Genomic DNA, 21,016 nt, shown 5'->3' on the forward strand with positions numbered 1-21,016 from the left:
AGTAAATATTATTAATGAACATTTTACAGATTAGGAGATTGAAGTTCAGAAAGATTAGGTACTGGCGAAACATTACAAAGTTAATCAGGTCCAGGATTCTAATACAGACTTTTCTGATCAAAGACTATAATTACCTGAATAAACAATACAGCCTTAATTCTATTTAATTCATGAGGTTATTAGCAGGACTGAGCAAAGTATGACTCTAAAACATTTTAAACTCATATGAGATCGGTAACATTAGTGCACAGATTTTATACCACCAATTACATATTATTAATTTCTTACTAAATTGAAAGAAATTTCCCCTCTAGTAACAAATTCCAAAGGAAATATCTAGCAGTGAGCATAGGCTGCATTTAAACCTTTACTTTTTTCACACTGCGTGTCTCAGAAATATAGAAGCAGTATTACATACTGATGGCACTATGTGGATTAATCCATTAGTAAAATTCATAAAAGATATACAATCCATATATGATTATCTGTAGTATTTTCAAAATCCAGTGTTTATTTCACTCCTGTAACACAAAACCATCCAATCATTTCAAATGATGTTATAGAAAAGTACTTAATTACCTGGAAATACGGTCACAATATGATAAATAATAAAAACAGGTTATAAAAAGTATTCATTGGCTGGGCACGGTGGCTCACACCTGTAATCCCAGCACTTTGGGAGGCTGAGACTGGCAGATCATGAGGTCAAGAGATCGAGACCATCCTGGCCAACATGGTGAAACCCCGTCTCTACTAAAAGTACAAAAATTAGCTGGGCCTGGTGGCACGCGCCTGTAGTCCCAGCTACTCAGGAGGCTGAGGCAGGAGAATTGCTTGAACCTAGGAGGCGGAGGTTGCAGTAAGCCAAGATCGCGCCACTGCACTCCAGTCTGGCGACAGAGCGAGACTCTGTCTCAAAAACAAAAAAACAAAAAAACAAAAAAACAATGGCTGGGTGCGGTGGCTCATGCCTGTAATCCTAGCACTTTGAGAGGCCGAGGCGGGTGGATCATGAGGTCAGGAGATCGAGGCCATCCTGGCTAACACGGTGAAACCCCGTCTCTACTAAAAATACAAAAAAAATTAGTCGGGCGCGGTGGTGGGCGCCTGTAGTCCCAGCTACTCGGGAGGCTGAGGCAGGAGAATGGCATGAACCTGGGAGGCAGAGCTTGCAGTGAGCCGAGATCGCACCACTGTACTCCAGCCTGGTGACAGACCAAGTCTCTGTCTCAGAAAAAAAAAAAAAAATTAAAGAGTAAAGATAACATTATTTTTTTGCTTCTCTGAATTTTCAAAATATTCTATAATAAATAGTGTTTTTAATATGAAAAAAGATAAAAGCTATTGTTTCAAAATGTAACAACAAACAAATAGGTCTCCACTTCCCAAGGTGAATCATCTTTGTTTCTATCTAGATCTGAGTGTGCCTTTCTTGCAAGGTGCAGTGACAGTCTTGTAGCACTCACCTGTCCAACTGCTTGTAGGTTATAGCAGATGATGTCCTTATTTGCTACTGAAGCTCCATAGAGAAGTGTCTCCGTGAGCCAGCAAAGTCCCAGGAGCAGGTCACAGAAGCTCAGATAAAAAAGTGGTCTTATCTGTCAAAGTAATAAAATCCTCATTTCATATGTGATGTAGCTAGGAGAATGTTAACAATGTAACAGTTCTTACATTTTATGTTTCTAGTAGGAAACTGACATCATTTTTCTGGGGCCTCTGCCATTGGTTGATTGCGGGGAAAGCAAGGGAAGACTACAGATAGGAAGGAATCTATAACCACTATAACCACAGTTATCCCAACTGTTCTGGAATCAGAGTACTCATGGATAGATTAGTACTGAACCTTCTTACTCACAGGGACACTCCTTTCTTAGGTATAGGGTTAAAAAAAGAGTGGAAAGATGAGAAATTTTGTGGTGGAGATGTACCACAAGGAGACAATTGAGAGTGCTTTAGTGGCACAGGCAACATCTTCTACTTTTTTTTTTTTTTTTTTGAGACAGAGTTTCGCTCTGTCGCCCAGGCTAGAGTGCAGTGGCACGATCTCGGCTCACTGCAAGCTCTGCCTCCCGGGTTCACACCATTCTCCTGCCTCAGCCTCTCAAGTAGCTGGGACTACAGGCGCCCAGCACCACGCCTGGCTAATTTTTTGTATTTTTAGTAGAGATGGGGTTTCACCATGTTAGCCAGGATGGTCTCGATCTCCTGACCTTGTGATCCACCCGCCTCGGCCTCCCAAAGTGCTGGGATTACAGGCATGAGCCAAACATCTTCTAAATACAAGAAATGAGGTATTCTGCTAAGTGTTTAGGGATGTGGCTGAGGACTTAAAGAAAATGAAAACATGTTTACAGTAATAAAAAGTCAGGGTAAAAAGTCAGTAATACTGAAAAATGTCAGAATGAACTGTATGTGTTGCCTTTCAGTTTCTGACCACACTGGTGAAATTTGTCTCTTCTTATTCTTCTCCTTTTGGCATCCCCATTCCCACTTATCTAAAAATAGTTTTGGTCCTATGGAGAAAATTATAAACCATTTACTGAGGGACTCCTAAAGATTAAATGCAATCTCAATGAAATCTCAACCTATTTTCCTGTGGAACTTGACAAGCTGACTCTGAATCTGACGTAGAAGTACAAAATATCACCCTGTGAGCCACAATCCAAGGGAGTAACGGTGGGGTGTTTGCCATCTTAGGGAGAAGCTCTCATCCATGGCACACCTGGCATGGGTGAACTCCTTCAATGTGCCACACCTGCAGCTGGTGGACGATGGCCTCACGGACCTCCACAGCAGTCCCACAAGACCCGCAAGGCCCCCCCACTGCTCTCTTAACCTGGCAGCTGCTGCCTTATAAAAGTACAGTTGTGAATTTGACTCCACGAAGTATTATGCACTGTGTGGCTCTCGTGGGGTCTCAGGTTGTGGTCTGACACACACTGCGGTCATTCCCCTGGGTTTAGTGAAATGCTGTATGCAGGTGGACCCCCAAAAGTAGAAGGGCATATTTAATGGATTCTCAGTTACACTTAAGGAGGATGGTGTTCATTGTTTGGCTAAAGGACAGGCTCTGACTTTCATTGGCCACTCCATGCAGGTGTTCTGCAAGTTTGGCTTTTATGAAGTCTTTAAAGTCTTGTATAGCAACATACTCCCAGAGCATGTTATCTCTGGTGCACATCACCGTATTTGGCTGCCTCTGCCAGTGCTGAATTCTTTGCTGTAATTGCCCTATGGAAGCTGCTAAGGTTCAAATTCAAACCCAACCAGGTTAGACCAAGACTTTGAGGGATGCAGCTCCCAAGATGTATAAGGAAGAAGGCCTAAAAACATTCTACAAAGGGGTTGCTCCTCTCTGGATGAGACAGATAGCATATGCCATGATGAAGTTTGCCTGCTTTTAAGGTACTGTTGAAGCATTGTACAAATTCGTGGTTCGGAAGCCCTGTGGTGAATGTTCAAAGACAGAGGAGCTGGTTGTAACATTTGTAGCAGGTTACATACCTGGAGTGTTTTGTGCAATTGTTTCTCACCCTGATGATTCTGTGGTATCTGTGTTGAATAAAGAAAAAGGTAGCAGTGCTTCTCAAGTCCTCCAGAGACTTGGATTTAAAGGTGTATGGAAGGGAATGTTTGTCTGTATCATTATGACTGGTACTCTGACTGCACTACAGTAGTTTATCTACGATTCTGTGAAGGTCTACTTCAGCCTCCCTTGCCCTCCCCCAAGATGCCAGAATCTCTGAAGAAGCAGCTTGGGTTAACTCAGCGACAGATCAAAGCAAATGTGGACTGAAACTGCTTGTTGATCAGTGTTGAAGAACGTACAAAAGGAACTTTCATATATTTGACAGTGTAGGAAATTGTCTATTCCTGATATAATTACTAGAGTACTTTCGCTTAAGTCAAGAGTTTCAAATTTACTATCGAAATAAACCCAACTCTTCAGGAAAAAAAGAAAGAAATATAAAATATTAAGATAACCAAGACACTCTTGAAAAAAAAAGAAGAACTTGCCCCACCTCGTCTTAAGACGAGGGATCTGGCCAGCAGCCCGCAATGCAACGGGGCTCTTTCTTTGTTCCCAGGCGGATCGGCAGGTCGAGAAATAAAAGACACACACAAAATAGTGAAAGCTGGGTCCAGGGTGTCACCACCTTCTGGTCCTGTGATGCCGCCAATGCACTGGATATACCAGCATTTATTATTAAGTTTAGTGAGGGCGGGGGTAGGTTAGTGAGGGATTTAGGGGGTCATTTGATTATGAGGTGAGATGATCACATGGGGATGAAGTAATTCTTTAACGTAACATCGGTATGCATAAGTACAGTATACAGAGATAAGAATTTACAATATAGTGTGTGTGTCAGCAATTTCTAACAGAGCCTTAAAACAGAAACACAGTCTATCCATAACCTATGTTTAGTAAGATACTAATCAGCAGTAATATTTGCAGCAAAAGCTGGTTGCAAACAATCAACAGAAACAGGACGTGAAACAACCGGTTAGACCACAAATTCTCAGAAGGGAGTATGCCTTAACCCTAAAGAGACCCAGAAAAGCCGTGGCAAGATAAGGGTGTTTATAACCCTATCTTACCCATATGAACAGGCGCCCCTCATGTGTCTATTTATAGGCTCTCCACAAGGGTTGCATTCCATTCCCAGAGCTATGAACATCTGCTTTTCTGGGATAGTAATCTTGGTGATGTGAAACCTCCCTGACTGCACGTCCGTTTATAGGCTCTCTGCAGGGAGAAGCACATCACGCACTGTTGGCTCATTCTGGCAGCCCAACCTTGCATTGTCTTTACAAAATCCTGCATGCAATTTTGTATTTACAATAATCAGGAGCATTTCATCTTTTATTCCATAGCAATAGTTTCAGGAGGTCTCCCTACAAAAACTAACATAGACCTAGAGTGAAGATACTGTGGTACTAGTACAGGGATGGACAAATAGGTGAATAAAATGAAAATAGCCCAAATTAAACCCAGCAATATATATATAGATCTCTGATGTATGACATAAGTGGCTTTTTCAATCAGTGGAAAAGAGACAGTCTTTTCAAAATATGAAGCTAGAACAATTGGGTATCCATACAGGAAAAAAAAAATGAAATTAGGCCCCTACTTTGTATCTCACACTACACTCAAAAAATCAGTTCTAGGACGGGCATGGTGGCTCACGTCTGTAATCTCTGCACTTTGGGAGGTGGGCAGATCACCTGAGGTCAGGAGCTCAAAACCAGCCTGGCCAACATGGTGAAACCCCATCTCTACTAAAAATACAAAAATTAGCTGGGCATGGTGGTGGACGCCTGTAATTCCAGCTACTCAGGAGGCTGAGGCAGGAGAATCATTTGAACCCAGGAGGCGGAGGTTGCAGTGAGCCGAGATCACGCCACTGCACTCCAGCCTGAGCGACAGAGTGAGACTCCATCTAATCAGTTCTAGGCCAGGCTCAGTGACTATATGACTATAATCCTAACATTTTGGGAGGCCGAGGCAGGAGGACTGCTTAAGCCCAGGAGTTCAAGACCAGACTGGGAAACATGGTGAGACTCCATCTCTACAAATAAAATAAAAAATAAAAAAATTAGCTGGGCATGGTGACACACACTTGTGGTCTCAGCTACTTGGGAGTCTGAGGCAGGAGGATCACTTGAGCCCAGGAGGTCAAGGCTGCAGTGAGCCGTGATTGCATCACTGCACTTCAGCCAGGGAAACAGAACAAGACCCTGTCTCAAAAAAAAAAAAAAAAAAAAAAAATCTATTCCAAGTAGTTTAAAGACCTAAATGTGAAAGGGCAAAAACTGTAAACCTTTTTTTTACATTCTATAGGAGAATGTCTTCAATTTTTGTTTAGGGAAAATTGTCCTAAACAAAACACAAAAAGTTCTAAAAGAAATAATGAAAAAAATCAACCACATTAAAATGAAAAATTGAGTCTGTGTCAAGACACCATAAAGAAAGTAAAAAGACATACCACAAAATAGAAGATATTTGTAACACATATAACTGACAAACTGTGTTTTAAAAAAATTAAGTAGTAAGAAAAACTCAACAGAAAAACAGGCAAAAATATTTAACAAAAGAGGAAATCCAAATGGCCATAAACATATGCAAATATGCCCTACTTTATTAGTAATAAAGGAAATGAAAAATTAAAACCACAATAAGAAAATAATTACACACCCATGGCAAAAATTTTAAGTCTGATAACAGCAAGTATTAACGGGAACAAAAAGCAACAGGACCCTTTATACACTGCTGGCACAACCAGTTGGAAAAGAGTTTGACATTAATTTAGGGGCAGTGGAAATCCTATGACAATTCTGATATTGGGCAAATATACTAGATAAGCTTATGCATTTGCGCACCAGAAAACATGTACAAGAATGCTTATAGCAGCATAATGTACAAGAATGCTTATACAATAATGCTTATGTACAAGAAAACATGTACAAGAATGCTTATAGCAGCATAAGCAGGTAAATAAATTTTAGTATATTCATACTACAGAATACCAGACATCAATGAAAATGAAATGAACTCATGCTCTATACAACGTGGATACATCTCACAAATAATATTGAGGGATAAAAGCAATTCATAAAACAATATGTACAAAAATACATATAGCATTATTCCAATTATATCAAGTTCAAAAACAAGCAAAACCAAATTGTTTAAACATACATACATTTCTGGTAAACCGTACATAAGAGTAAAAAAATGCTTATCACAAAAATCTGGATACTGATTATCTCTAGAGGTGAGAGGGAGAGCTGTGATTGGGAAGAACCTCAATAGGTCTATGTCTGGAGGTACAGGTAATGTTCCATTTCTTGTCACTAGTGTTTGTTTATAATCATTCTTTAAACAGTACATACATGTTTCATGCATTCTAGTTCATGTCTGATATATCTCACAATAAAAAAATACATTTACAAATTTTAAAGTCCTGGCCAAGCATTGTGGCTCAAGTCTGTAATCCCAGCACTTTGTGAGGCTGAGGCGGGAAGACTGAATGAAGCCAGGAGTTCCAGGCCAGCCTTGGCAACATAACGAGACCCCTGTCTCTACAAAATTAAAAATTAAAAAAAATAGCTGGCTATAGTGGCGTGCACCTGTAGTCCCAGCTATTCAGGAAGCTGAGGTGGCAGGATTGCTTGGGCCTAGCAGTTTGAGGCTACAGTAGGCTATGATCCTGTACTATGGCCTGAGTGGCACAGCAAAATACTGTTATCTAAAAAAAAAAAAAACAAAAAAAAAAACAGAACAGATATTACCTAATATGAGAACTAATCTCCCCACATGTACAAAACAGAATTTTTCTCATCTCTTTCTCCCAAGCCCACCTATACAAGAGGATTTTTCTCATATATTTCTCCCAAACCAGAAAAAGAGGTAAGATGCTAATTAATATCTTGTTAATAGGGTTAGATGGTCAAGTTGCCTTGGCTAACAGAAACATAAAAAAGTGAAATAATATGTAATAAAACATTTAAAAGTATAAAGTATTTAATAAATATCAGCTATTATGTTAATCACATATGGCCTTTTCTCTGGGTAAGCTTGCTAAAATTCCAGCTGGATGGCACAGTCATAGATTCTACTGGCTTATGACCTATCATAAGTTTATAACTGTTAAGAGATTTAAAAATGTGAAATGGTGAAGTCAAGAAATATATAAAGACAAATCTCTAAATTTAAAATGTTTTATTTGGGAAGCAAGAATTGCATTTCAGGGCATACACACAGACTGCGTGGTCTTGGACATGTCTGAAGAACAAAGAGATGACTAGGAGTTTTATTAGAAAGGGAAATAGTACATGTTGTTTTGAAAGCAAGCTCACTGGCACCAAAGAAAGTTTTGGGAGTCGGCAAACTCTGATTAGTGAGTGACCGTGGTATGTAAAACTAGTCCTAAGAGTCAGGGCAAGTCATTTTGGCAACTACAAGATCAAACTGGTCTCAGGGTTACATTGGACTATTTTAGTAGCTGGGCTTGTGAAAATATTAATTATTGGAGCAGGTGCTATGTGCTCTGAGAGCTTGTTCCCCTTGGCTTCTCGACTCCAATTTAGTTGGGTATGACAAGAATGATCCAATATGTATAATCAACTTTCACATAAATAATCCCTGGAGAAGAAAAGCAGCCATGCAGCTTTTGTGAGCAATAACATTCTGATCATTAATTCAAGAAATAGCCCTATGAGGCTGGGCGCAGTGGCTCATGCCTGTAATCCCCAGCACTTTGGGAGGCCGAGGCGAGCAGATCACCTGAGGTCAGGAGTTTGAGACCAGCCTGACCAATATGGTGAAACCCTGTCTCTACTAAAAATACAAAAAAATTAGCCAGGCATGGTGGCATATGCCTGTAGTCCCAGCTACTTGGGAGGCTGAGGCAGGAGAATCACTTGAATCCAGGAGATGGAGGTTGCAGTGAGCTGAGATCACACCACTGCACTCCAGCCTGAATGACAAAGCGAGACTCTCAGGAAAGGCAAAGGGGGAAAGGGGGAAAGGAAAGGAAAGGACCCTATGTATAGGGAGATGTTAAAACATATCAGAAGTCTTTGGCAGGGCAAAGGAGGACAAAACGAGGTGAGGTTTGCTTGCACTCAATTCTAATAACAGGAGATAAAGTTCAATCAACTATACAACAAAAATTAACTGAGTACCTATTATTGAAATCAAGAAAGATTCTACCCCTCCTATGTATAACAAGGCATTATTTTGAAGGAAATACAAAGAAATGTATAATATAGGTCATGCTCTTAAGAAAAATACAACCAGCCTAGTGCCTGGTAATAAAGAAAACCCAAAAAAGCATAAGATATGATCCTAAACATGAAAGCAAAAACTCTTAAAAAAAAAAAACCCACATATATATACATTTGTATTTGTCCTTTTTTTTAACTTAGAAATTCAACTTTATTTACAAATGTTCTTCTATTTACAAAGAGGCCATTCTAGCTCTTTAAAAATATTGTAACTTGGCCGGGCGCGGTGCCTCACGCCTGTAATCCCAGCACTTTGGGAGGCCAAGGCGGGTGGATCACGAGGTCAGGAGTTCAACACCAGCTTGACCAACATGGTGAAACCCCATTTCTACTAAAAATACAAAAATTAGCTGGGCATGCTGGCGCATGCCTGTAATCCCAGCTACTCGGGAGGCTGAGCCAGAATTGCTTGAACCGAGACCCTGGTGACAGAGGTTGCAGTGAGCTGAGACTGCACCACTGCACTCCAGCTTGGGCTACAGAGCGAGACTCCATCTCAAAAATAAAATAAAATAAATTATATATACATATATATATACACATGTATACAGTAACTAATAATTTTCACAAAAACCATTTACATTGTTTCAAACTTTCTGCTTAAAACTGTATTATGAGATGAGCAAACAATCCCACAAGATGATTTGAGACATAAAAAAATAAATAAAAGACAACCTAACCAGCATGAATGTCCTATTGACAAACACAATGAAGAATTAAGAATCACAACCCACAGTGTGCCACTTCACCAAGAAATGGAACTGTAAAGATTTTGGGGGAGGTAAATGCTTCACAACAGTCTTCTTGTGTAGTATAGTTTAATTGTGACTGTTTAGGACTGCTCTTGCAGGCTAATATTTATGCTGCTTTTTTTTGTTTAAAGTCATCACTGTAGAAAGGGTAGACTTTTGTAGATTTTTCTAACAATGAAAATATGTAGACACTGGTCTGGTCTCATCATTTAGTCCAATTAATAAAATAATAAATGCATTAAAAAAGTAAAACAAAATCATCATGTGACTAACACAATTCTTCTTGATATATCAGAGAGTATTACTCCTCAATAGTGTCTATAAATTTGAATTATTCATAGATGAAACAATATACAAACAAAATAATTAACCAAGGAGTTCAAAATAAAATTACTCAAATTACCTATTTATCATTTTACGTGTAGCAATTACTTTTTTAAAATCCTTTAAATTTTATCTAGAGATAAGCATTCACATCATGGCTAAGTCCCAAAGAACTTCAAAACTTTTTTAAAAAATTCATCCCTCAGAAATGAGAGATAGAAAACTATCTTTAAAAACAGAAACAACAGTCTTATGCACTCTTTTAACAATCTCAGCACAGAGCAAGCTACTATTAACAGTAAGCAAATATTCCAGTCCTGGAGAGTTACTGCCTCTCATGATCTGATTTTTTTTTCTTTTTTGAAATAGGGTCTCACTTTGTCACCCAGGCTGGAGTGCAGTGGCCCGATCTTGGCTTACTGCAGTCTTACTTACTTACTTCCTGAGCCTCCCAGGCTCAAGTGATCCTCCCATCTCAGCCTTTATTCCAATAATGACCTAAATAATAACTTCTGCTAGCATCTCTTCTGAGTCTCCATTTCCTCTCCTGATATTCATCCAAATAATAAAAGTAACACAATTGCAATTGAGTTTACTATTATCAATGGCATTCTCATCACAGTTGTTACAGATTGAATACAGTTCATTAGCTGAGATTTAATTTCTGGCTCCTCCCCGAATCCACCAATTCTCTGGTCTATTCTCCAGCCAATGTTCTTGAGGAATCTCTCTTTGTGCAGCATGGCGATGGCACTGACACAGAGCAGGGCTGCCTGCAGCAGTGAGTACAAGGTAAAGGCCATGACCATCCAAGCTCCCGTGAGGTCCAACTGATTCCTCTCTGCTGCCACAAGGGACTTGGCGCCACCACGGCTGGTGCTTTCCTCTCTATCTGTCTTTAATTTAAACCACGGGCAGAATAACCAAGAGCTCTCCCTACTCAAGAGCATCTCTATTTTGTTTTAATTATAATTAGTAAGAAAAAAGAGTCACGTCCTAGGCCAAATTAGACCTTAACACCTTATATCTTTATAAAGTCCCAACCTACTGTTATGCCAGAAAGTCACCTTGGACAGTAGTTTTCAAACAAGAACAATTTTGCCCCAATCCCACCCTCACAGGGACATTCAGCAATTTTTTTATTTTTAAGAGATGGGGTCCTGCTCTGTCACCCAGGCTGGAGTGCAGTGATATGATCATAGCTCACTGCAGCCTTGAACTCCTGTGCTCAAGCAATCCCCACCTCAGCCTCCTGGGTAGCTAGAACTATAGGCACCTGCCACTACACCTGGACCATTTGGCATTGTTTGAAGAAATTTTTGGTTGTCACAACTGAAGAACAGAGGGTTTACTACTAGTATCCAGCTGGTAAAGGCTGCCAAACGTCCTAATGTACAGGACTACAAATAATTATCTAGCCCCAAATCTCAATAAAGCTGAGGTTGAGAAACCCTGCTTTCAGAGATAAAGCTTAGCTCTCTCTGTGTGTAAGTCATACTTTATTAACTTAATCACATCTGAACTCAAATTCCAGCAAAGGAAATAAACATTAGGAAAATCTGAATCACAAGATGTTTGACTTAAAATTACTTTGGCAGGCAATGACAATACAGTAGCAAGACTTTTACTTTCCAGTTTGACTTACACAGTCACAATCTACCACTGAAACTTCAAAATCCATTTTCATTGGACATTATATTTTGGTGGTTTAAAAGTGTATGGGGGAGAGGCTCTGGAACAAGACAAGGCTGCATTCAAATTCCAGCTCCAACACTTACTAGCTGTAAGAACTTAGGAAAGTCCCCTAACCTTACCAGGATTCAGTTTCCTTGTCTGCAATATCAGACTAATAATATCCATCTCAAAGTTTTTTAAGGATTAAATGAAAAATACACTGAAAGCACTGAGCAAATCTATCTAGAATAAATACTAAAAATTTTGTTTAGTTTGGAGAGCAATTATAGTTAAGAGTATTGACTTTAAAAAATCCTTGCTCTTGGCCAGGCATGGTGGCTCACACCTATAATCCCAGCACTTTGGGAGGTCCAGGCAGGTGGATCGGGAGATCAGGAGTTCAAGATCAACCAGGCCAAGATGGTGAAACCCTGGCTGAGGCAGGAGAATTGCTTGAACCCAGGAGGCAAAGGTTGCAGTGAGCCGAGATTGCACCATCACACTCCAGCCTGGGCAACAAGAGTGAAACTCTGTCTCAAAAAAAAAAAAAAAAAAAAAATTAGCTGGATGCGGTGGCAGTCACCTGTAATCCCAGCTACTTGGGAGGCTGAGGCAGGAGAATCACTTGAACCTGGGCGGCAGACATTGTAGTGAGCCAAGATCGTGCCACTGCACTCCAGCCTCGGCGACACAGTGAGACTCCATCTCAAAAAAAAAAAAAAAAGAAAAAAAGAAAAAAGAAAAAAACCCCTGCTCTTCTATTTACTGTGTAACTTGAACAAATTATTTCCTGACTTTGAACCACAATTTCCTCTTTTGTGAAATGGGCCTAATACTATCCCTCTTATAGATTGATGAGGACCAATGAGATAAAGTATGTAAAGCACTCAGCATAGTTAGAAAATAGTAAGTGTTCAACATACAGAAGTTATTTTTATTATTAAAGTGGGCCCAATAAAACCCAATGGCATTTTCCACATATAAAAGCTCTCCCATACATGTCCTGACCTATGCTTTGTCTAATTGTGTGCTATTTGGTCTGGTTAGAGAATAGTTGTTATATTTCTCTTAAAATCTGTTTACTAAGCTAGAAAATACATCACTCTCCCTAGTACTCTGTTAATCAGGAAGGTTTTTAATTTGATCTTTTTGGTATGAATAGTTTAAATGTATTTTTACTCTGTTTTCACCATAAAATTGCAATTGCCTAGAAGGCCAGAGAAGCAAAATAAGTATGTTTCATATAGCAAAGTTTTTAAACTATCTCCTAGTCCCAGTAGCAATTTTACTAAAGTATCAAAATCAGAGAACTCACCTCTAGGCAAGCTCCTGCTATGCTTAGAGTGAATATTGGATTCAGACAACATTCTGTTTCCTTAGCCTTAGCAATTAATGCATACCAAAGAAATCCACATTTAATAGTTAATCTCGGGGCTGGGCGCGGTGGCTCACGCCTGTAATCCCAGCACTTTGGGAGGCCAAGGCAGGCGGATCATGAGATCAGGAGATCGAGACTATCCTGGCTAACACGGTGAAACCCTGTCTCTACCAAAAATACAAAAAATTAGCCGGACGTGGTGGCGGGTGCCTGTAGTCCCAGCTACTCGGGAGGCTGAGGCAGGAGAATGGCGTGAACTCGGGAGGTGGAGCTTGCAGTGAGCCGAGATCGCACCACTGCACTCCAGCCTGGGTGATAGAGCAAGACTCCGTCTCAAAAAATATATATATATATATTTAATCTCTCAGAATTCAAAGTTATAGCTAAAATAACTACCTAGAAGAAAAGGGAGCCCTATTGACCATGCCAAAAATATCTCGTGACAAATTTAAAAGTAATTCATCATGTCATCATGACAAATTTAAAAGTAATTCATAGAATTATTTCACCACTTACAGGTAACATCTGTTATTTGTTTCAGAGACTAGGTCAATAAAAAGTTCAAATCCAACACAAAGAGAAATCACTCACCTCTGGAGATTTCTGTATATTCTGGAATACAGCATAGGCAATAAGTGAACTTGAACCTATAACACTGAGAGATTTAGAAGATGATTGATCATTAAAGCAGGACAATGGAGTGCCATCGTTTTTGTTATTAATTTTGGGGTTTTTTTTACAGTTTTATTGGCATAATTGATATAAAATAAACTGCATTAAAAAAATTTTTAGACACAGGGTCTTGCTATGTCAGCCAGGCTGGAGTGCAGTGGTGTCATTATAGCTCAACGTAACCTTGAACTCCTGGGCCCTGGTGATCCTCCTGTCTCAGCCTCCTGAGTAGTTAGGACTATAGGTGTGCATCACCACAACTGGCTAATTATTTTATTTTTTGTAGTGATAGGGTCTTGCTATGTTGCCCAGGCTAGTCTCAAACTCCTGGCCTCATGTGATCTTCCCACTTTGGCCTCTCAAGCACTGAGATTACAGGTGTGAGCCACCATGCCCAGCCCTGCACATATTTTTTTTTTTTTAGAGGCAGGGTCTCCTTCCATCACCCAGGCTAGAGTACAGTCGTACAATCACAGCTCACTGCAGCCTCCAACTCCTGGGCTAAAGTGATCCTCCCACCTTAGCCTCCTGAGTAGCTGGAACTACGGGCATCTGCTACCATGCCCAGCTAATGTTTTAAAATTTTTTGTAGAGACAGGGTCTCGCTATGTTGCCCAGGCTGGTCTCAAACTCCTGGGCTCAGGCCATCCTCCTGCCTTGGCCTCCCAAAATGCTGGGATTACAGGCATGGGCCACCATATCCAGCCAATATTTTTAAACAAATATAGAATGCTTCACAAATTTGCACGTTCTCCTTATCCAGAGGCCATGCCAATCTTTTTTTTTTTTAATTTTTTTTGAGATAGGGTCTTGCTCTGTCAACCAGGCTGGAATGTAGTGGCACAATCACAGCTCCTCCTGAGTAGCTGGAACTACAGACACATACCACCATGTCCAGCTATTTTTATGGGGTTTTTTTGTTTGTTTTGTTTTGTTTTATTTTGCTTTTTTGTAGGGACAGGGTTTCACTATGTTGCCCAGGATGGTCTCAAACTCCTGAGCTCAAGCGATCTGCCCACCTCAGCCTCCCAAAGTGTTGGGATTACAGGTATGAGCTCAGCCCTGCCAATTTTCTCTATGTCATTCCAATTTTTAGTATAGGTGCTGCTTAAGTAAGCACTTTGCTATTGATTTTGCAACTGATCCTGCTGACCAGGTTGTCCACTGATGTTCAGATGTTATCCTTTAATCAATTTTTTGTTGTTATTGTTGTTAATGTTGTCATTTTATTAGTAAGAAAATATCAACATGATAAAGAATATCATTTCTCTTTAACTAAAGAGTAAAAGCAAATCCCCAAGGGGGAAATGTGGAAAACTACAGAATTGACGAATTTTGCTTATACTAGTTTAGTTATATGAGATTAAATAAACATACCTCAGAGTAGCCATGACAAATTGTATCCACTGTATTGCAGGAAGAACCTAAGCAAAACAAGGAAAAAGGAATAAAATTAAACCTTTTACATTGAATATTCAACCTAAGTTCATTATTAACTATCTGTACAGCATGAATTTTTCTTCAAAGCCTAATCTCAAAACATACTATAAGCTTGAGAATGAGTTAAAAGGCTGAACAGGCCCCTGGAAAGACAAGGTGCTCCTTTTTTCCTCTCTTGTTTCTATTTCACTGGGAAATAGTATGATTTTTTAAAAAATAGAGTTGTGGATTGAAAAATGACTAAATGAAAAAGGGAAACTAGCCAGGCACTGAGGCTCATACCTGTAATCCCGACACTTTGAGAGGCTGAGGTAAGAGGATCACTTGAGGCCAGGAGTTTAAGAAAAAAGAAACCTGGGAGAGAAAACTAATAAAAGGAAGAACAAAATGTAGAGTGGGTAGAAAAAGTTAAATGTTGAGAGAGAATACAGAGATGTGTGGAAAGAATAGGTAACAGAAGAGACAAATACTAGAGTTCACTGATAGGTAGAAAGAGGAAAGATAGACTAGTAAAACAGAGAAACTGAAGAAAAGTTAGTAGTATGAAAAGAGATTGTGAGTGAAAAATGCAGAACAGGAAAGAAGAAAGGGAGAACACAAAGGAAGACAGGGAGAGCTTCTGACCTTACCAAGTCCCAACTGTCCTCCAGAATGCTAGCGTCTAGTGGAAAGGTCATAGGGACTTCAGTCCCAGCTACCCTTGAGCAGCCGATCCTTCCTAGTCAGGTTCTGAATCCTGAAGCAGTGAACAGGTGGCTCCACCCCTACCCCAGCTGGGCTCCTCCTATACTGAATCCTGCTCTGTACCTTGAGGGCAAGGAGAGAGGTAGTGACAAGTGGAGGAGAAAGCCAAGCAGAAAGAACAAAAACAGAAAGACCAGGTAACAGGGAAACAAAGTGGTAAGTGGCATTAGGAATTAAAAGGAGCAAGAGGCAGGAGTAATAAAAAGCAGACAGATACAGAAGGGGCAGGATTGAGAAAAAAAGATGAGTCATAGTGAAAAGATAAATAGAGCTGCAATAGAGAAATGGAACTAAAAAAAGGGGTGGGTGGAGAAATAAATGGGATAGAAAGGAGGTCTCCCTAAAATTTGCCCTTGTTTAGAGACAGAAGCCTGTGATGGAAAAGAGAGATTGCATATTCACTCAGTTAATAAAGTTTTAGTAATACTAGTGAAAAGCTGAGGTGGTTATTAATGTTTGTCATAAATTACATTATTCATTAATACACTGATGCTTAAATATCAACTTTGTGCAAAGCAGTGTGTTATGGAAGATATAAAAAGAAATAAGATATAGACCCAGCCTTCTGACAGCTTATAATATAGTAGGAAAAATGGCCTGAATACCAAAAATTCAAATGATCTGCGCACAGCAAGAATATACCTACACAGAGTAGCATTCAAAGAGGATTTGGAAGAACTGATAAAATTTGGACAGACTGGAGGAAAAAAGAGAGCAGAAGAAAGACCATTCATTTATGTAATTTATCTTTCATCTAGCCATAATTTCATATAGTCTACAAATCCTTATTGATAACAAATTAAATCACTTGCGTTGCTAGAGTAATTTAAATACATGACTAATTTATTCATATCAGGTTAAAATTACAGTCCAAAACAAAACAAAACAAAAAACAGCCAGATGCAATGTCATGCACCTGTGGTCCTGGCTACTTGGGAGGTGGAGGCAGAAGGGTCTCTTGAGGCCAGGAGTTTGAGGCTGCAGTGTGCTATGACTGTTCCTGTGAATAGCCATTGCACTCCAACCTGGGCAGCATAGCAAAACACCATTTCTAAAACAAAATAAAACACGGCCAGTGTGCTGGCCCACGCCTGTAATCCCAGCACTTTGGGAGGCCAAGTCAGGTGGATCACTTGAGGTCAGGAATTTGAGACCAGCCTGGCCAACATGGCAAAATCTTTCTCTACTAAAAATACAAATATAAGCTAGGCGGGGTGGCATGCGCCTGTAATCCCAGCTACTCGGGAGGCTGATGCATGAGAATCACTTGAACCCAGGATGCGGAGGTTGCAATGAGCCGAGATCATGACACTGCACTCCAGCCTGGATGACAGAGCGAGACTCCATCTCAAAATAAATAAATAAATAAAAATAAAACAAAACAGAAACCAAACCAACCAAACAAAAAGATTATAGTCTATAGCGGAAGACCAGACATTGTTAAATAGAGGTTAAGTTCTAATCACTTTGCTTAAATTGTTAGGTAAATAAATAAAAATACCAGGAAATTTCTAGATCAGAAATCCCCAGCATAACGTCTTAGGAAGTATTTTAAGGCCTCTACTCATACATCTTACCTAATAAAGGTGAGGAGACTACTGACAGTTTCACCAAGTAATAAGAAAATGCTTTTAGACAAAGGACTGTTGTTTCAGTCAAGAACAAATCTCATGTTGCTCAGAGAACAGCCATGCCAAATTAGTCTGCTGCTCTTGTTAGGATAATCAATGATGAATAACTTTTCTCTTTGGCGTTCTCTTCTAAAACATCTATACCATCTACCAACATTTGGGAATTTACTTTTCAGTTTTTCTATCAAAATTAATCCCCTGCTTGCTGTATATTCAGCACTTTGTCCCTTTGAAGTATCTTTGGAAACATAATCTTGCCATCTTCCTTTTCTAAAAGGGCTAGTCCAAGCTCAAATGATGAAGTAGGTGATATTTATTTTCAGTTTTCCTTTTTCTCTTTTTAGCAAAAAGCTCCTTGCATGCCTGTGGTCCCAGCTACTCAGCAGGCTGCGGCAGGAGGATCTCTTGAGGCTGAGGTCCAGGCTGCAGTGAGCTGTGTTTGCATCACTGCACTCACGCTCCAGCCTGAGCGACAGAGTGAAACCCTGTGTTAAAAAGAAAAAAAGGGCTGGGCGCGGTGGCTCACACCTGTAATCCCAACACTTTCGGAGGCCTAGGCGTGTGGATCACAAGGTCAGGAGTTGGAGACCAGCCTGGCCAAGATGGTGAAACCCCGCCTCTACTAAAAATACAAAAATTAGCTGGGTATGGTGGCGGGCGCCTGTAATCCCAGCTACTCGGGAGGCTGAGACAGAGAATTGCTTGAACACGGGAGGCGGAAGTTGTAGTGAGCCAAGATCATGCCACCGCACTCCAGCCTGGATGACAGAGCAAGACTCCACCTCAAAAAAAAAAAAAAAAAAAAAAAAAAAAAAAACCTCCTTAGCAAGTTCAAACCTATCCCAGTTCTTAACTTATTGGGCTACTATATATTCCATATCAATTCAAGTTAACACATATTCATAAAATTGCTATCATGAGCAAGTTACTCAAAGTCAAGAAAGACACTTGCCTTTGTAAAATATTTTTATTTAACCAAAAAGTTTTCTAAAAATAACATTTAAAGATTTCTAGGGCCAGGCACAGTGGAGTATGCCTGTAATCCCAGCACTTTGGGAGGCCAAGGTGGGTGGATCACCTGAGGTCAGGAATTTGAGACCAGCCTGACCAACATGGTGAAATCCTCTCTCTACTAAATACAAATAAATACATAGCCAGGCATGGTGGTGGGTGCCTGTAATGCCAGCTATTCAGGAGGCTGAGGCAGGAGAATTGCTTGAACCCAGGAGGCGGAGGTTGCAGTGAGCCAAGATCGCACTATTGCACTCCAGCCTGGGCAACAAGAGTGAAACTCCATCTCAAAAAAAAAAAAAAAAAAAGATTTCTAGTAATAACAGTTACCAATTATGAAGTGCTTTTGAATTGTATCTTAGTAAAATTACTGCCAATAAAATGAAGTTTGGAACAAAAGCAAGGAAGGAAATGCCCAGTGCTAGAATTCATGGTGTAATGATTAATGGACGTTTCTGTCTGACTAAAAAGGATAATACTCACAATATAAAGTATAAAACAAACATTGTAAGAAGGAACTGAAGATAAAGATTGTAAGAGAGCACCTGACTACTCTAAATAAATCCACCACTCCTGGCCTGAACAAATTACACTCCAGAATTTTGATAAAACTTGCCAGTTAACCCAATAAACCATTTGAGAAAAATTTGAGAGTTCATGTAAAAATGGGAAACTTGCTAGAAACCTGGTAATAACTAAATTAAAGGCAAAAAGATGTGAAATCTGCAAACCAAACCATATGTCAAGGATCTTAGTATTGATCCCAAATAAGATTCTAGAATGAATTGTCCAAAAGATGTGTTTGCAAACAATTAGAAAAAAAAAAGTAACTGCTAAATCAGCATGGGTTTACTTAAAAAAAAAAAAGGCTGGGTGCAGTGGGTCACGCCGGTAATCCCAGCACTTTGGGAGGCCAAGGCAGGTGGATCATTTGAGGTCAGGAGTTCAAGATGAGCCTGGCCAAGATGGTGAAACCCCATCTCTACTAAAAATACAAAAAAAAAAAAAAAAAAAAAAAAAAATTAGCCAGGTGTGGTGGCAGACGTCTGTAATCCCAGCTACTCAGGAGGCTGAGGTAGGAAAATCACTTGAACCCAGGAGGTGGAGGTTGCAGTGAGCTGAGATCAGGCCTCTGAACTCCAGCCTGAGTGACCAAGTGACTCTGTCTCAAAAAAAAAAAAAAAAAAAAAACCTACTTCTAAACTAACCATGACTAGAAAGTCACTGCTGATCAATTCTACTAACTAGGTATAACCGAAGTTATTTATACTGAGAAGTGAATAATTTTAGAAGTTTAAATGTTTTATAAAGAAATTTTAAAACTCTTAATAGCTCCATATAGACTACAGAACAGAAAATTCTTAGTTTGACTTCAAGACTCCCTCCTATCTGGGCTTAAAACTGTTTTACTATCTCCTGTTTGGAGAACTCCCTCCAACCAAGCCAGTCATTCTCCCAAAGCATCATGTTCATTCCCGTATCTGCTCCTTTTCCACTTGTTCTCTATCTAAAATGTTCCTCCTTCCAAGGCTTAACTCTATTTCCACCAATTACATAAAGCCTTGTTTCACCACCTCAGTTCATAGTTTTCCCTTCTTCTAATTTCTATCACTTGTCTTGTAGCTCATAGTGTTACGAGGTCTTTGGGGTGTCCATTTTCTGGCCGGAAACCTCTGTGGCCACAGTGCCTTTGCCCAAGTTCTTGTCCTGCATCCAGGAAAAGAATGAGGTACGTGGACAATGAAGGGTGAACAAGACAAAGATGAGCTTTATTGAGTGTTACAACAGCTCAGAGGAGACCTCCAGTGGGTAGTTCCTCTCTGTAGGCAGGTCGTCCATCAGGTATTCAGTTCTCAGTAGAGAGGAGGCCCTGGAGAGGATGGCTCCTCTCTGCAACTGATCGTCCTGATGTCTGCAGCTCTCAGAAGAGAGGAGGCCCTGGAGAGGGTGGCTCTTCTCTGCCCGCAGGTTGTCTCTGCAGCTGTCAGCAGGGAGGGTAGGTCCTTTCTGCAACTGGCTGTTCCATCATCTCCAACTATCAGCAGAGAGGGTAGCTCCTCTCTTAGGCTTGTTGACCCATAGGTCTCTGCCCTCTTGGTCCTCTGGCAGTCCTCTGCCCTACTCTGGCTGAGCTCAGGGTTTTTATGGACCTCCGAGGGGAGGAAGTACATGCCGATTGGTCCATGGGCAGGCCAGAAGATGCACCACGAGTCCCTACTCCAGTCTGCAGGACTGGCAGCCTGGACCCCTGTCTTCAGGCCCTCCCTGACCTGAAGGTGGGGTCTTACTGGGGACTCACCCACTTCTACCCTGGAATCAATCTGCCTCCCATTGCCATGCTTGGCCCCAAGCCCGCTCTGAGATTGGAGCAGGCCCCGGGAGTAGAGAGAGTCCAGGCGGTGGGAGCAGACACTCCTGAGCCTGCAGGGATTGCAGTAGGGTGTCTTGCTGGTCCCCCAAGGGTGCAGGTTGCAGAGATGCCCAGGTCCTGCACCTGGGAGGGCAGCCACAATGGCACCAGGGGCTCCTGCCTCAACTCAGAAGGGGCGGGGCTCCCACAGGCTCCATGGAGTGTGCAGCCCCAGTCACGCCTCCCTGCT

General features: G+C 40.6%; 2 protein-coding genes and 1 pseudogene across 15 annotated transcripts in view; 1 reads left to right on the plus strand and 2 right to left on the minus strand.

Moving 5' to 3' along the window:
• The window catches only part of TMEM116 (transmembrane protein 116), a 192,515-nt gene that overhangs the window by 169,522 nt on the left and 1,977 nt on the right, over positions 1 to 21,016 (minus strand). For 2 of the 14 annotated variants that reach the window (XM_063785002.1, XM_054663596.2), the window contains exons 1-5: positions 15,655 to 15,764; positions 15,313 to 15,397; positions 14,968 to 15,014; positions 13,510 to 13,573; positions 1,467 to 1,598 (exon numbers count right to left, since the gene is read on the minus strand). In XM_063785002.1, the coding sequence (XP_063641072.1) occupies positions 1,467 to 1,598; positions 13,510 to 13,573; positions 14,968 to 15,014; positions 15,313 to 15,397; positions 15,655 to 15,707 (381 nt within the window). In that variant the 5' untranslated portion in view covers positions 15,708 to 15,764. Of the gene's footprint in view, positions 1 to 1,466; positions 1,599 to 13,509; positions 13,574 to 14,967; positions 15,015 to 15,312; positions 15,398 to 15,654; positions 15,892 to 21,016 lie in introns of those variants that run through there. The other 12 variants (XM_054663601.2, XM_054663597.2, XM_063785003.1 and 9 more) reach the window with 10 other exon arrangements.
• Positions 1,902 to 3,796, plus strand: LOC104001716 (solute carrier family 25 member 3-like; annotated as a pseudogene).
• Positions 10,338 to 10,878, minus strand: LOC738404 (immediate early response 3-interacting protein 1-like). Its single transcript, XM_063785012.1, has one exon. It carries the CDS (start codon positions 10,814 to 10,816, stop codon positions 10,421 to 10,423), a length of 396 nt encoding a protein of 131 aa, XP_063641082.1. The 5' UTR covers positions 10,817 to 10,878; the 3' UTR covers positions 10,338 to 10,420.

Source organism: Pan troglodytes, chromosome 10 (genome assembly GCF_028858775.2).
Source record: "Pan troglodytes isolate AG18354 chromosome 10, NHGRI_mPanTro3-v2.0_pri, whole genome shotgun sequence".
NCBI lineage: Eukaryota > Metazoa > Chordata > Mammalia > Primates > Hominidae > Pan > Pan troglodytes.